The following is a 16,661-nucleotide window of genomic DNA, read 5'->3' as shown; positions in this document are numbered from 1 at the left end:
CAGAAATGTCCATACAGAAGCATGAAAAACAGCCCACCCTAAATACCACCTAAGAAGAATAGTCTCTCACGTCCCACATCACCCTAAGTGCACTCCACTATAGCATTTACTCAGTTTTTTAAAAACTCTTTAACCATATTCCTCAAATATTATAAGCTTTTCATGCATTGTAAAAAATTCATTTTTTTCCTCATCATATCCATCTCTCCTAGCACACAGTAGACTCTTAAATGAAAGTTTACTGAATGAGCAAATAAACTTGCATTAAGTTGTAAATTTAAAAGATCATCTTTCCCTTTCAACAGTAAGAATCTCTAATTTGGTTCAGCCTTCATTTCTAATTTATTTTTTTAAAGATTTTATTTATTTATTTGACAGAGAGAGAGTGCAGCACATGCACAAGCAAGGGAGGGGCAGAGGAAGAAGGAGAAGCAGGCTCCCTGCAGAGCAAGGAGGCCATTGGCAGGGTCTGTCCCAGGACACTGGGATCATGACCTGAGCAGAAGGCAGATATTTAATTGACTGAGCCACCCAGGCACCCCGAGCCTTCATCTCTAACTAAAGCTTAAACCGAGCAATAGGAAATATATATATATATATATATATATATATATATATATATATATATTTTTTTTTTTTTTTTCTTTTCAGACAAACTCTGAACAGGGTGCCTGGGTGGCTCAGTCAGTTAAGCATCTGCCTTTAGCTCAGATCATGATCTGATGGTTCTGGGATTGAGCCCCACATCATGCTCCCCTCACCCCAAGTCTGCCCTGCCACCACTAGTTTTCTCTCTCTCTCAAATAAATAAATCTTTGAAGAAGGAGGAGGAGGAGGATGGAGAGGAGAAGGGGAATGAGGGGGAGTGGGGGGAGGAGGAGAAGGAGGAGAAGGTGGAGGAGGAGGAGGAGAAGAAAAAATCTGAATAGTCACATCTGACTGGCTGAAAGCCTTCCAGACTTTTTGGCAAAGAGGACCACAAATGCCCTTCCTCCATCTGAGCTTGTCTGCCTCCCTGTAAAGCTGCCCAGAAAGGTGGGGTTATAATGAACTCACAGCAATCACAGGGCACTGGTCCCCAGAACAGGTCACAGGGTCACAGTGTCCACCAAGAAGTCACAGGAGGAGGAGTGGGGAAGGAAGAGGAAAGCCATTGGCGCCCCTCCTTTTCCACCCACTCACAGAGCCTGGAGCTCTAGATAAAGCCCCTTACTCTTTTTAATTTTCTTCTGTGGAAAATAGTTCTGGTTTAAAAAAACAAAACCGCGGCGCCTGGGTGGCTCAGTGGGTTAAAAAAACAAAACCGGGCTGTGTCCCTGGAAGAGACTGCTACTACGGAACAGACTAGGACCCTTCCTCCAGGGGACCCCAGGTCAGTCAGTCAAACAGCTCTACCTCCATACTCCCACCTAACAGGTCATGATTCTCCCCTGTGGTGACTCAAGCCTGGCTTTCCACCAAACCTGGAGTTTCCCAGGTACAGAGACGAAGCAATATTTAAGAGGGCTGCACATCTACTTCATTCCTAGGGACAATGTGATTAACTGGCCACCACCAGCGATCCCTCCCAGGGGGTCATGACATCCTGATCACCCTTATGTCCCTGCTGCCTGTCTGCCTGTCGTGGTAAATGCACTCCTTGTCTTTGGCAGCTAAGCTCTGCCATTGGCATCCGGCCCTCCCAGACCCCAGCAGAAAGTCCACCTCAGTCGAATCTCCCACATCACACCTGCCCACAGACAAGAGCCAAAGTAGAGCTTCTCCAAGCTGCAGGTGCTCCTTTGCTAACGTAGTTCTTAATGCCTCAGTGGAGGGAAGATCTCTGGCCCTCGAGGACTGTAGTAGAGGGGTAGGAGGAAGGTGTGGGCCGGCGGCATGTGGTAAACGCACGGCAACATTCCTATCTCAATGAGCTTTTGGATTCTTTTTTCTGTATCACACCAGAGATACTTGGCATCTCAGCTTCATGTAACATATGCTCCCACTGGGTCCCAGTGGTTCCCAGATTCTGAATCCCCTGACGTGCATGCTACAATTGCCAATTCCCTCATTCCACCCCCAAGATAATGTAAGTCAGTAAATGTGAAATTGGACCCGGAGATCTGTCCCAAGAAACCCACTGATTCAAACCAGGTGATACTCAGAATCAATGAGAGACACGCATCTCAATGCTTAAAGGAAGGCTACCTATCTTTGCCACGATTACCTGGGAAATCCAGTTTTCTCAGCAATAATACAACATACATTCTTTCACAACACAAACTACAAACCAGGGAACAGAAAAAATTAAATGTACCTTAACCATCCTAACCTTAACTCTTTCTGCTATCTCAAGTAACAAGTCCTCCAACACTTTCCTCGTGAGTTTCCACTGCCCAAAACTGAACATACAGAACATCCTCCGGTCTTCCTCAACTGCCATTCATTTTTCTTCTTCCCTCTCTTGCCATCTTCTCAGCTCTCAAACACTTATAAGTGGTTTCCATAGTCTCCTTAGATCATTCAACCAATAAATAACAACATCTGGTTTTTCTCGTTTTCCTCTAAGGCAAATCCCTTTGGCCCTTAATCATTTTGGTTGCTCTTCTTCTGCATTCCCTCTAGTATCAAGAATAAATCAGCAAATCATCACTTAACATATCAAAGAACCAAAGGATATGATTTGCAGGCACCAAGGCAAGTAACACAGTGCAAAGGGGGAGACGGGTGCTCTGAGACACAAATAAAATTTATGGTCTGGGTTTGTGCTCAAGGCATCCCATCCTCCCCTGGCTATGAGGAAGCTATGGGGAGGGAACAGGGCAAGAGGGGCTTGTCAGGAGGAGCCCACACCCATGCAAGGGATAGTTATTGTCATGAGGGGTCCCGTAAGTGCTCAGAGTAACAAGTACGTCAAAGAAACACTGGGGAAACTGAGGGCAAGAAGATCTGTGACAAGGCAGCAAGTCTCAAAAGAAAATTTTCAAAAAGAGAGTCAGCAAATAATAAAAATTAAAAATAAAAATAATAAAAATTTAAAAATAAAAATGAAAATAATTTTAAAAATAAACAGAGATAATATAAATATAGTTTGGTTAGAAGCATAACTGAGTTGTCAATTTTTAGCCAATTCGTTTTCCTTTAAAGGTACGTGTTTGGTAAAGTTCCTGGATGCGCTACAATTCTGACAGTGACTAGCCAGAGTTTATGTGGGGACAAACTCCTGCACAGGGCTGCACTCCCTTCAGACACTAGCTGCAAGTTCAACGGTCCCCAGGCTACCTGCCCTGCTGACCAACTGGCCACAAATCTGGGGGTTCCCACAACTCCCTCAGATTTGATAATTTGCAGGAATGACTCACAGAATTCGAAAAAGCATTACACTTGTGATTTCAATTTTATTATAAAGGATAAAAATCAAAACCTGTCCAAAGAAAAGACTCACAGAGAGAGGTCTGAGAGGGTCCCAAGCAGAAACCTTTCTTGTCTTCAGGACACATCACCCCCTCAGCACCATGATGTATGAATACCAATCAGGCAAACTGAACCAAGCTTCAATGTTAAGTTTTTAACTGGGGTTTCATTACTTAGGTTGATTGGTTGAATCAATCACTGGGCATGTGACTGAACTCAATTTCCAGCACCACTTTCCCTTCCTGGAGGTTGGAAGGTAGGGCTGATATGTGGCTCCAAGTCCCATCGTTCTAATCCTACAATTGGTCTTTCCAGCATAGCCAGCCCACGTTCTGAAACTATCAGACGGTCCATCATGAGTTACCTCTTCCTTAGCACAAACTCAAGGGTGATCTTGGGGCCCACTGTGAGCAGCAGAGACACTCCCATCACTCAGGAATTTCCAAGGGTTTAGAAGCTCCCTCCCAGGAACCTGGGATAAAGGCCAAATTCTTTATTCTATAGTACTTGGGGACAGAAAGTCACAGTCATCATAGTTCCTTTGAGAAAGTATTTTCAGAGCCTTATACTTTATTTGATCCAACTAGAAACATGTCATGTCTACCTCATTGGCTTGAAAAAACATGGCCTTTCTTTAGAGACTATAGGAAACGAGGATGGATGAACTTTGGTCCCCTGACAGCAAGGTCTGGAGAAAACTCTGTAATTCTGGGGTTTGCCTCAGAAGGCACAGCTGCTATGTCCAGTCTTAAAATTTACAACTAGCATCACACTTCAATATGCTGCGCAAGAGAATGGTCCCAAAGTGCTGTGGATCGTTATTCTTTACAGAGAGTCACAGTCCCAGCAGGAGGCAACACGGAGCCACCACTGCCCCTTTCAGAATCAAAACTATCCCTCAGCCTCCCAGGAAGCAGGACCCACTGGAATCCATCTCTTGTATCCTGGAAATTCTTTATCTGCCTTCATCTGCCTCTTTGACAGCGGGAAAAAAAGGAAATAAACCAAGAAATAAGTTAAGCAGACTTTTTTGTCTATGTTATAAAAGTGTAGCCCTGCCTAAATATTTACCTAAAAAAGTCAAGCGTTCACGTGAGTGATTAATTCATTCACTCTTTCAACAGTAATTTAGGAAGCCCCCACTTTGCATGGCAGGCATTGTTCCAGGTGCTAAGGATACACTTCATGGAGCTTACACAGTAGTGAGGGAAGAAAAGAACCAATAATAAATCCATGTTGCCAGGGCACCTGGGTGGCTCAGTGGGTTAAGCCTCTGCCTTTGGCTCAGGTCATGATCCCAGGGTCCTGGGATCGAGCCCCGCATTGGGTGCTCTGCTCAACAGGGAGCCCGCTTCCCCTTCTATCTCTCTGCCTGCCTCTCTGCCTACTTGTGATCTCTCTCTCTCTCTCTCTGTCAAATTTAAAAAAAAAAAAAAAATCCATATTGCCAGACAGCAATGTGGGCTACTAAGGCAAAGAGGGTAGAGTGAGGGAGTAAGGATGAAACATGGAGGACCGTCTGCCATTTTGGATCAGGGTGCCAGGGAAGGTGTCAAGGAGGAAATGACATCTGAGCAGAGACTGAAGGTGGTGAGAGAGCAAGAGTTCACGGGTCTGGGCAAAGAGCATTTCAGAAAGTATAAAGGTCCCAGGCAGCAGCGGGTGTAGCCTGTAAAGGGCACAAGGACTCTAGAATGCTGGCAGAGGTAGAATGAGGTGCAGACTGATAGACTAGAGGTCAGGGAAGTGGCCAGGGATCAGATCAACAGGGTATTGGAGAACAAAAACCATTTCTCATCATTTGTTAAAGAACAGTGCCATTAACTCTGGCATGTCCAACCACTCCTCCCCTGTCCCTCCCTGTCTTTTTAAGTGGAATGACTATGTATTCAAAGTATTCAAAGTTAGGAAAAACATGAACTGTAGCTCCAAAGGAAGACAGAAAAGACATATGTTGATTTAAAATTAAAAAAATAAAAAAAGATTGCTTCCAATGGTGTTTTCCAAGCTTCATTCAGAGACTCACCTATAAAAACCCTCATAATTCAAAAATATACTCCTCTGATTTTCCATCCTTCCTACACTGTCAGACTATAGTCCAAAGCCCATTTTACGTCTAAGGCCCATGCTGGCAGGCAACAATCTTAACCTCCGCCTCTTGGGGTTTCTAAGATAAACATTAGTTTGGAATGCAATTTTCAGAGGACTTTTTTTTTTTATTCTTCTCTATAAAATCTTTATTGCCTTCAATCATATTTTTCCTTGGCTCTATCCATCACTGAACATCCTAGACAATCTAGTCAAACAATCTATGATGGCAGATACCTGCCATCATAGACTGTGAACACAAACTTATCAGCTTTGCTGCAACAGACCATCTCTAAATGAATTCCAAAGAGGACAAAGCAAAAGGAACAGAACCAAAATGAACATGCCACCATTTCTTTTAGATTTTGGGCACAGAGGCTAGAGCTGATTTTCATGGTTGGCATATCATCTGCGACTAAAAGATGCAAACTGATGCAAAAAAAAAAAAAGAAGAAGAAAAAACCATCAAAACCTCTCCAGATCCAAGCATTAAAATGTTGCAAATCCTTACAGCTGCACATATTAAGATATTCTATTTTTTAACTCTGACATTTCAAACCACCCACTTTCACTCCTATGGTGTATATCACCATCAGAATCCTTCAATAAGATAAACCTTTATACCTAACTGGTAGAATACTATGATCCAGTAGCCTAAAAGCAGAGAGACTCAAGAGTTTAAAATCCTTTCATTTGCCTTAGTTTCCCCATCTTTAACATGGGAAACCCCTGCTTCTTTCTTGTTGAAGGAAGCTTCTCCTTGCTTCTTGATCTGGATGGTTCTGCTAACAATCCACCAGGAATTTTTGAAAAGGGCAGAGAGGAAATAAAATTAAAAAGCTAAACACCTTTAAAATCAATCAGGGCCATTCTTCAAGGTGGGGGTTATGTGCATCAAGGGTTTTGGTTCTGTGTCAATTAAGTGCCTACAGAGTGACTTCATGGGTTTAATGTCCTGATTCCAGAGTTAAAAACAGGTCATGGCCAGTGGAGGATAAAGAAGCAAAATAAAAAAGGTGACTGCTGCAGATTAAGTTTTCACAGATGTTTTGATTCTGCTCTACAATGGTCCAAAAATATTCCTGTGTGCCTTTGGAAATAATCTTATGAAAAGACCAAATATAAGATTTGACTGTGAACACAAATTCATTAGAATTCTAAACTGACATCAAGGAACACAGAGACGACCATTCATATCAGTTAAAGTTTGACTAGAGAAGCAGAACCACCAGAAATGATACAGCAGAGGGATCTGCTGTAGAGATCTGACCTTTCCCAACTGTAGAAGCCTGCTGCACAGCCTATGCAAGCCTGCTGCTTCTGTCTGCATGGAATGCTTGCAGGGCAGGCGTTTAGGAGGGAGAAAGGATGCGTGGACTTGAGAAGAGCCAGAAGCAATGAACATGAACCCGAAGGTACCTCTGCTGCTCACAGCCTGTAAGGCTCCAACTTTAATGATGCGAGTGGCTCAAACAGGCTGGCGCACTTCCCCAGGGCTGCACACACACCTGCACCATGATTCCACGTAGCTAGAGCACCATGATCTGGAGAGCTCTGAAGGAGCCATGGACCTAGCCAGCAACGGGTTAGCTGGCATGTCTGTGACAACCCACAGGAGCTGTGACAGCACCAACACCTACACCAGCCCTCTGACCAGGTACCTGGCCACTTCACTTTCACTTTCCAAATCTCAGAGAAATTTCTCTAGTACAACTATAACCTAGTGCAATAAAGAGAAAGAATTTCCAAGAAACAGAGTTTCAATTCCAATAAATTGATGTAATACAAAGCCATCATATCTTGGTAAACTGACTTCATTTTCCTTTGCACCCTGCCCCACAAACTGGTAGACGCTAAAAATCCACTTCCTTACTCCAATTTCAGCTGATTTCTTATGTGAGAAAAACTGATTAATATGTTTCTATGCATCCAAGTACCTTTATAGTAACAAGCATTACACATCTCTTTTATTAACTTATTTATTTATTGTTTATTCTTAATGTAATTTCTAGCTCTCAGTTATGTGAGACATTCATTCAGTGAATCACAGATAATAAACTATTTTAATAAAAACTAAGTTTGAGGGACGCCTGGGTGGCTTAGTTGGTTAAGTGTCCAATTCTTGGTTTTGGCTTGGGTCATGACCTCATGGGTCCTGGGATCAATTCCCCCCTCCCCCCACACCCCATGTGCTGCACGGAGCTCAGGGGGAGTCTGCTTGCAGAGTCTCTCCCTATGACCCTCCCCCCACTTGCATGTGCGTGCACGCATGCTCTCTTGCTCTAATAAATAAATCAATAAATCTTAAAAAAAAAAAACCAACAACAAAACCTAGGTCTGAGTTTTGCACTGAGAAAGACAAGCTACGGAATGGGAGGAAAGTATGTGCCAACCCCATAGATGACAAAGGACCTTTATCTACAATATATAAAGAAATCTCAAAATTCAACATAAAAAAAATCCACTTAGGACAAAAGATATGAAGAGACATTTTAAGGAAGAGGATATACAGAGGGCAAATAAGCACATGAAAGTATATTCAACACCATCAGCCATTAGGGAAATGCAAATTAATATCACAATGAGGTATCACTGTATGACTATCAGAATGGCTACAATAAAAGAAAGTGACAATACCAAATGCTGGTGAGGAAGCACAATAACTGGATTACTCATACAGGAATGGGAGGGTCTGGAAAACAGTTCATCAATTTCTTAAAAAACTAAATATGCAACCACCATGTGACCCAGCAGTCGCAATCCTGGACATTTATCCCAAAGAAATAAAACCGGTGTCTACAAAAAAACCTGTAAATGAATGTTTATAGCAGTTTTGTTTGTAACAGCCTCAAACTGCAAACCCAGATGTCCTTAAACAGGTGAAGGACCAAACCGTGGGACAGCCACACAACGGATTACTACTCAGCAACAGAAAGAATGAACTACTGATATGCAACAAATCTGAATAAACTCTAGAGAATTATGCTAAATGCAGAAAAAGCCAGTCTCAACAGGGTTACATACTACATGATTCCACATATAGCACTCTCAAAATGACAAAATTGTGGACATGGAGATTCGTGGTGATTGTGGAGCAGGGTGGGGTGTTACAAATTGAGGGGTTGTTATGAATGAGGTGTTTACAACTATGATAAAGAAGCAGGAAGGATTCTTATGATGAAACCGTTCTGTATCTTGACTGTGTCGTAATCTTGGAAATCTACATGTGACGAAACTACATAGGACGAAATGCACACAACAGAAATAAAAAAGTATGGAGCGCCTGGGTGGCTCAGTGAGTTAAGCCTCTGCCTTCGGCTCAGGTCATGATCTCTGCCTTCAGCTCAGGTCATGATCTCAGGGTCCTGGGATCGAGCCCCGCATTGAGCTCTCTGTTCAATGGGGAGCCTGCTTCCCCGTCTCTCTCTGCCTGCCTCTCTGCCTACTTGTGATCTCTCTCTCTCTGTCAAATAAAGAAAATCTTAAAAAAAAAAAGAAAAAGAAAAAAAGAGTACATGTAAAACTGGTAAAATCTAAATAAAAGCTATGGATTGTATCAATGTCAACTTCTTGGTTGTGATATTATACTATAGTTATGCAAGGCTTTAACCCTGGAGGAAAATGGATAAAAAGCTCTATATTATTATTTACAACTGTATGGAAATGTACAATTATCTCACAATGAGAAGGGTTTTTCTTTTTTTTTTTTACGCCAAAAACAATATAAGAAAAGAAAACTAGGGGCACCTGGGTGGCTCAGTCTGTTAAGCATCTGCCTTCAGCTCAGGTCATGATCCCAGGGACTTGGAATCGAGTCCTGCTTCAGGGTCCCTGCTCAGTAGAAAGCCTGCTGTCCCTCTCCCACAACCCCTGCTTGTGTTCCCTCTCTCGCTGTGTCTCCATCAAATAAATAAATAAAATCTTAAAAAACAAAAGAAAACTATAGGCCAACATTTATGATAAACACAGACACAAAAGTCCTTAATAAAATCCTAGCAAACTGAATTCAACAGCACATTTAAAGGAACATAAGCCATAACCAACTGGGTTTTATCCCTGGGATGCAAGAATGGTTCAACATGCACACCTCACTTAATGTTACATACCACATTAACAGAATGGAGGGTACAAATTACATGATCATGTCCAGAGATGCAACGAAAGGATCTGACAAAATTCAACACCTTCCATGGTAAAAAGTCTCAAAAATTAGGTTCAGAAAGAATACCTCAACACAATAAAGAACATACATGAAAAGCCCACAATTAACATCATACTCAATGGTGAAAAACTGAAAGCTTTTTCTCGAAGATCAAGAACAAGAAAAAAAAAAAAAAAAAAAAGACAAGGATGCCCACTCTTGCACTTCTCTTCAGCACAGTACTGAAAGTCCTACCCAGAGCAATTAGACAAGAAAAAGAAAAGGCATTTATGCTGGGAAAAAAGGAAGCAAAATTATGTTTGTATATGGCACTGATTTTTTATGTTAGAGAATCCTAAAGACAAAAAAACCTGCTAGAATATTCAAAATCAGTAAAGTTGCAAGACACAAATCAATATACAAAAATCAGCTGCATCTGCATTTCAATTTTAAAAAATCAGCTGCATTTCTGTACACCAATAATGAATGATCCAAGATTAAGAAAAACAATCCCATCTGCAACAGCATCAAAAAGAATAAAATACGGAGTTAACTTAACCAAAGATGTAAAAAACTTGTATAATTAAAACTATAAATCACTGACGAAAGACACTAAAGAAACAAAAGAAAACAAATAAATAGACATCCCAAGTTCATAGGTAGAAGATTTACTATTGTTAAAATGTCCATAATACTCAAAGCCAATTATAGTCAATGTATTCTATATTAACAGACCAATGGATTTTTTTTTTTTTACTGAAATAAAAAAAAATCATAAAATTCATTGGGAACTACAAAAAATCCTGAATATATAAAGCAATTCTGAGAAAGAACAAAGCTGGAAGCATCACACTTCCTGATTTCAAACCATATTACAAAGCTACACTAATTAAAACAGTATGGTAATGGACTAAAAACAAACACACTTACCAATGGAAAAGAATAGAGAGGCCAGAAAGTAACCTACACATATATGGTCAAATGATCTTCAACATAAAGGCCAAGTATACATAGCAGGGAAAGGATAGTCTCTTCAACAGTGTTGGGAAAAATGGTATCCACATGCAAAAGAATAAACCTGGATGCTTATCTTACACTGTACACAAAAATCAACTTAAAATGTACTGACAACTTAAACAGACCTGAAACTGTAAAACTTCCAGAAGAAAAACAGGGGTCATGATCCCGGGGTCCCAGGATAGAGCACCACATCAGGCTCCTTGCTCAGTGCGGAGCCTGCTTCTCCCTCTCCCTCTGCCTGCTGCACCCCCCCACAGCTTGTGCACTCTCACTCTCGCTCTCTCTCTCTCACTCTCGCTCTCCCCCTCTCTGTCAATAAATAAAATCTTTAAAAAAAAAATGGGGAAAACTTTATGGTGTTAGACTTAGCAATGATTTTTTAAAATAGGACACCAAAAGTACGAACAATTAAAAAAAATTAGGTAACTGGGACTACATCAAACTAAAAAACCACTGTACAGCAAAGGAAGTAACCAACAGGGTTAAAAGGCAACCAACGCAATAGCCAAGGCATGTATCTGATATGTTAAATACATAAGAAATTCCAACTCAAGGTAAAAAAAAAAAAAAAAAAAAAAAAAGAAACGGATGAAAAAATGGGCAAAGGGCCTGAACAGATATTTCTCCAATAAAGACTCAGCCATAAAAAAAGAATGAAAGCCTGCCATTTGTGACAACATGGATGGACCTAGAGGGTATTATGCTAAGTGAAATAAGTCAGAGAAAGACGAATACCACATGACTTCATTTATATGTGGAATTAGAAAACAAAACAACCAAACAGAACAAAACAGAAACAGACTCAGATACAGGAAACAAATAACTGGTTACCAGAGGGGACAGTGGAGGGGCAGGCAAAATAGGTAAAGGGCATTAAGAAATACAAACTTCCAGTTATAAAATAAGTAAGTAATGGAGATGTAATGTACAGCCTAGGGAACACAGTCAATAATATTGTAATAAATTTGTATAGTGACAGACGGTAACCAGACCTATAGTGGGGACCATTTTATAATATATAAAAACATCAAGTCACTATGGTATACATCTGAAACTAATAGGGTATCATATGTCAATTATAGTTAAAAAAAAAAAGACATACAAATGGCCAACAGTACGTACATGGATACTTAACATCACTAATCATCAGGGAAATGCAAATCAAAATCAAAATCATAATGAGTTATCACCTGTCACACCCATTAGGCTGGCTTTTATGAAAAAAAAAAGGTAAGTGTTGGCAAGGATGTAGAAAACTAGAACCACTGTACACTACTGGTGGGAACTTAAAAGGTGCCACTCCTATGGAGAACAGTATAGAGATTCCTCAAAAAGTTAAAAATACAATCAGCTTATAATTCAGCAATCCTATTTCTGGTTAAAAATCCAAAAAAAATTTGAAAAAAAAATCCAAAAGAATTGAAATCCGGTTCTTGAAGAGATAAAGGCACTGCCAAGTTCACTGCAGCAATACTCACAATAACTAAGACATGGACACAACCTAACTGTCCGTGATCAAATGAATAGATTAAAAAAAAAAAAAGTGGGGGGTGCCTGGGTGGCTCAGTCAGTTAAGTGTCTGCCTTCAGCTCAGGGTCATGATCCCAGGGTCCTGGGTTAGAGCCCCATGTCAGGCTCCTTGTTCAGGAGGAAGCCCACTTCTCCCTTTTCCCCTTCTCCTGCTTGTGTGCGCGTGCGCCCTCTCTCACTCTCAAATAAGATCTTTAAAAAAAACTTAAAATAACTCGTCTATACATACGATGCAATATTATTCAACCTTAACAAAGGAAATCCTGTCATATACAACAACATGGCTGGCCGGGGAGGACATTATATTAAGTGAAATAAGCCAATTACAGGGCAAATACTGCATGACTGTACTTACATAATATATTTAAAATAGTCAAATTTAGGGGCGCCTGGGTGGCTCAGTGGGTTAAAGCCTCTGCCTTCGACTCAGGTCATGAACCCAGGGTCCTGGGATCAAGCCCCGAATAGGGCTCTCTGCTCAGCAGGGAGCCTGCTTCCCCCTCTCTCTGCCTGCCTCTCTGCCTACTTGTGATCTCTGTCTGTCAAATAAATAAGTAAATCTTTAAAAAAAAAATAGTCAAATTCATACGGAGAGTAGAATGATGGCTGCCAAGGGTGGGCGGGGAGGGGTGGTGGAGCCCAGAGAGCTGCTGTTCAGCAGGTATATAGTTCCAGTTATGGAAAAGGAGTAAGCACCAGAGATCTGCTCTACCACACTGTGCCTAGAGTTAATGATATTTTATTGTGCTCCTAAGAATTCTAAATGGCAATTTCATGTTAAGTGTTCTTACTAGAATAAAAATAAATTAAAATGATCTCAAATTCTCAAAGATTTTTATTAAAAAAAGAAAACCTAGCTTAAGATATCATTAAAATAGTGTGTATATGTATTTAAAGGGCCACTTTATTTTTACCAACTATCTAAACAAAAATCTATGTAAAGAGTTTCAGGCCAATGCTTGGTTCACACTGAGTAGTTAATAAATGTGACTTTCTGTCCTTCCTTGCAACAACCTTTAAAGTTGTATGAGTCTAGCACCATCAACAGTAGCGCCCCCCCCCCCCCCCCCCCCGCCTCCAGGCTTCTTCTTATGCTATTGCACAAGAAGATCCAGTGTGGAGAAAGCTTCCTGGTCTTATTTTAATTCACAACTGTGAGCATGGAAAGACGAGCTAACTTTCTCTTTCTAAAGAAACGTCTAGGGGCGCCTGGGTGGCTCAGTGGGTTGAGGCCCCTGCCTTCGGCTCGGGTCATGATCCCGGGGTCCTGGGATCGAGCCCCGCGTCGGGCTCTCTGCTCAGCGGGGAGCCTGCTTCCTCCCCTCTCTCTCTCTGCCTGCTTCTCTGCCTACTTGTGATCTCTGTCTGTCAAATAAATAAATAAAATATTTAAAAAAAAAAAATTAAAAAAAAAAAATTTAAAGAAACGTCTACCCCTTTCTGATTAGTGCTGTGCTGCTCTCTAGATCTGCAACTCAATCTTCTCAAAAAAAAAAAAAAAGTATATCTTACACAGCCAGTAAGATGAGATTATACAAAGAGCAATGGTCTTAGAGGGAAATCTGCATTTTGTAACCAATGAGAACACAGTGAGGAGTTGGCCCCGCCCTGCACCTCTCCTTCCTTACCCCTTTCCCCAAAAGCCTTGCTAACATTCCTCATCAATGGCCTTGCCTCATTGTCTTCTTCCCTCCCCACTCCTCTTTTCTGTCCCTGCCGTCTCCTGCATGCATGAAAAAACACTTTAGAAAGTCAAGAAGTGAAAACATCCTTCCCATCCTCCACCAAGTGGGCACTGGCATTTGGCCCTAACCTTTTAAAATGTAAAATGTTCAGATCAAGACAGTCTCCATGGCTGTTATAAGCCCAGCACATCTCATGCTGTGAGCTTCTACACCTTAAATGAACCATCAGTCCTCACTGTAATAAATGAAAAGGCAGGCCGATCTAGAAGATAAACATATATATTTGTGTCATCTAGGATTTTAAGAAACATTTGGAAAACTGAGAGTACTGAGCAACTCACTCAGTAGCTGAGGTTATCTTTCAGCCAAAAAGCAAAACCACTTTCCAAGAGGACTAATGTTTACAAAATACTCTCTTCAGAGTCAAATGTGCAATTTCCTCACTCTCTTTTAAAACACTGAATTTTCAATGCAAGAATTAAGTCAAAAGCCCATGAATTACTGACAACTGTTATGATTTCCTTTTCTAAGTCATCACAACCACCTGTCAAGAAACCTTGGCCTCCTGGCCCCAGGCAAGCTTTTCAAGCTGCCTATCCCCTCTCGAATAACTATTACCAAAAAGACGGGTTCATATTACACCCACTGGAAAAGGCTTAAAACACTGATGATACTGAACCAATATTTCAAGTTTTAGTCCAGCACATTATAAGCTTAAAGGCTGAGCCGAATTAAAAAGGGTTGAGTCAAGCTCACGGTGTACCAGGTAACACTCATACAAAGCCCTCCTCCTCTTCCTTCTGAAGCAAGCTCTCTTTTAAATTCAAGAAAATACTCCACCCTACAAAACCCTGGCGTTCTCTCCGTTCCTTTTACACTTTATTCACACCAGAAATGCTGAATCATGACTCTGAGGTTGTAAAACAAAAACTATTTCGGCTGGGACACCAGGATCTACAGAGGATCCCACGCTCTGCCTTCCTTTGCTTTGCATCTTATCTAAATTCCGAGCCCTTCCGCAGACCTGCGGACTGGAAAGGCTCCGGGAGCAGCCAAAGGCTGCAGGTCGGAGGAGAGCCTCCGCTCCCTCCGCTGCGCCTCCCCAAAACCCGTGCAGCCCTGGCACCGCTCTCGCCTCTCCTCCGAACGCAACCCCAAAGGGGCTGATTCTCTCGCCATCAGCAAGGCTGCCCAACAACCTCCGAGAAATTCCCAACTTGGAAGCATCCCCACCACATCCTCCGGTCCGAAACTCGCCAGGCTCGCGCGGTCGCACTTGACCACCGTCCCGCAGGGGTGGGAGTGCGGGAGCAGCTCTAGCAGCCTCGCTCCTAGCCCTTGCCCGAGAGACCAGCCCGCCGAGAGCGCAGACTCCAGAGAAACTCGATCCCAACTCCCAGCCCGCGCCTCCCGAACAGCCCCGGGAGCCCAGAGAAGCGGGGCCGGGGACCGCGGCGCACAGTGGCGTGGGCAGCAGCGGAGGAGGGAGGCGTGGAGAGGAAGGGGCCCCAAGAAAAGAAACGACCCCCCCTCCCCGAGCTGGTCCCGCAACTTCTCCCAGCTCGGACGAGAGGCGAGGAGAAACGGCTGCGGTTGCGAGAGCGACCTAAGGGACTCACTTGAAGGTTAGGACGCAGAGCGGCCGGTAGGACTTGTGGCTGGTGTTCTCGGCCATGCCCTTGCCCCAGAAGTCGTTGGTGAAGATGCCCCAGCGAAGCGGGGCGCCCGGCCGCACGTCGGGGTTGTTCACGATCGCCCACACGTCGTCGTGCACGAACTCGCCCTGCAGGGAGCGGCCGTAGCATAGGCAGCTCGCCCCGGCCAGCAGCGCCGCGGCCCCGGCCGGCGCGAGTCCGCAGCCCCGCCGCCGGGAGGGCGCGCGGTCCCCGCTGCCGCCGCCGCCTCGGGCAGAGCCGGTCACCACCATCGTGCCGCCGCCGCCGCCGCTGCCCTAGCCGTTCCCGGGCGTCTGGCATTCTCCCCGGCCGGGGCCGCGGCGCGTCGCGGCTGACGGGAGGTGGGCTCGGGCATGATGCGGCAGCAGCCGGACCCGCCGCTGGCGCCCCGCGCTCCGCCGCCGCCTGCGCCGCCGAGTTGGCCCAGCTGCAAATAAACAGCAGTCCCCCCGCCTCCCCCGGCCATCGCCACCTCCTCCGCCCCACTGCGCATGCCCCGCTCGCTCTCGCCTCCACCCGCCCCCCTCCATCCCCGGACTAGGGCCGCCCCCCCACCCCGCCCCAGCGCCCTCCTCCCCCGCCCCGCTCCCAGCCGCACTCAGCCCCGGGCGCCCGCGTCCCCAGACGCCGGAGTTCGCGCACAGGTGGAGCGGGGTCGCGGCGCGGGGCTGCCCGAGAGGAGGAGAAGGGGCCCCGGGGTCCTGCCCGGCGCTCCCGCCCGTACTCACCGCCGCCCCCCGGTCACGCACCCCCACCCCCCCCACCCACGGGGCTAGGAGGGCCTCATCCGCCGGCACCTCCCGGCCCAGGACCAGGGCGGGCTTAGCAGGTGCGCACCCTGAAACCCCACACACCCCGCTCCGACCCAGAGAAAAGTGGCCGCGGCTTCCCGGGAAGTTCCCGGCTTTCAGCACCCCGGACAACAGCGGCGGCGGCGCCCGGCCACAGGCTCTCCCGCCGGCGTCCGCGCTCGCGTCCCGTCGCCCTGTCCGCGTTCCCTCCCCGGCCTTTCTGTCCCCCACGGCCTGCGCCCCGCGCTCGCAGCCTCCGCGTGGGGGAGGCCGTGGGGGAAACCGAGCTGCCCGAAGCACCTTCCCGAAACCCGGAGAAAGGGTCTGCGGGCCGAGG

General features: G+C 44.6%; 1 protein-coding gene across 2 annotated transcripts in view; it reads right to left on the bottom strand.

Annotated features, from left to right (window-relative positions):
• The window catches only part of TMTC1 (transmembrane O-mannosyltransferase targeting cadherins 1), a gene marked incomplete at its 5' end in the record, with an annotated part of 261,097 nt that extends 245,298 nt beyond the window's left edge, over positions 1 to 15,799 (bottom strand). The window contains one exon of one of the 2 annotated variants that reach the window (XM_080811049.1): positions 15,477 to 15,799. In XM_080811049.1, the coding sequence (XP_080667175.1) occupies positions 15,477 to 15,784 (308 nt within the window). The remainder of the gene's footprint in view (positions 1 to 15,476) is intronic. The other variant, XM_080811048.1, reaches the window with a different exon arrangement.
• Between the last annotated feature and the right edge of the window lie 862 nt (positions 15,800 to 16,661).

The sequence above is a fragment of the Martes martes genome, assembly GCF_963455335.1.
Source record: "Martes martes genome assembly, chromosome: 8".
NCBI lineage: Eukaryota > Metazoa > Chordata > Mammalia > Carnivora > Mustelidae > Martes > Martes martes.
Note: the sequence above shows the minus strand (reverse complement) of the source record. Positions and strands in the feature narration are given on the sequence as shown.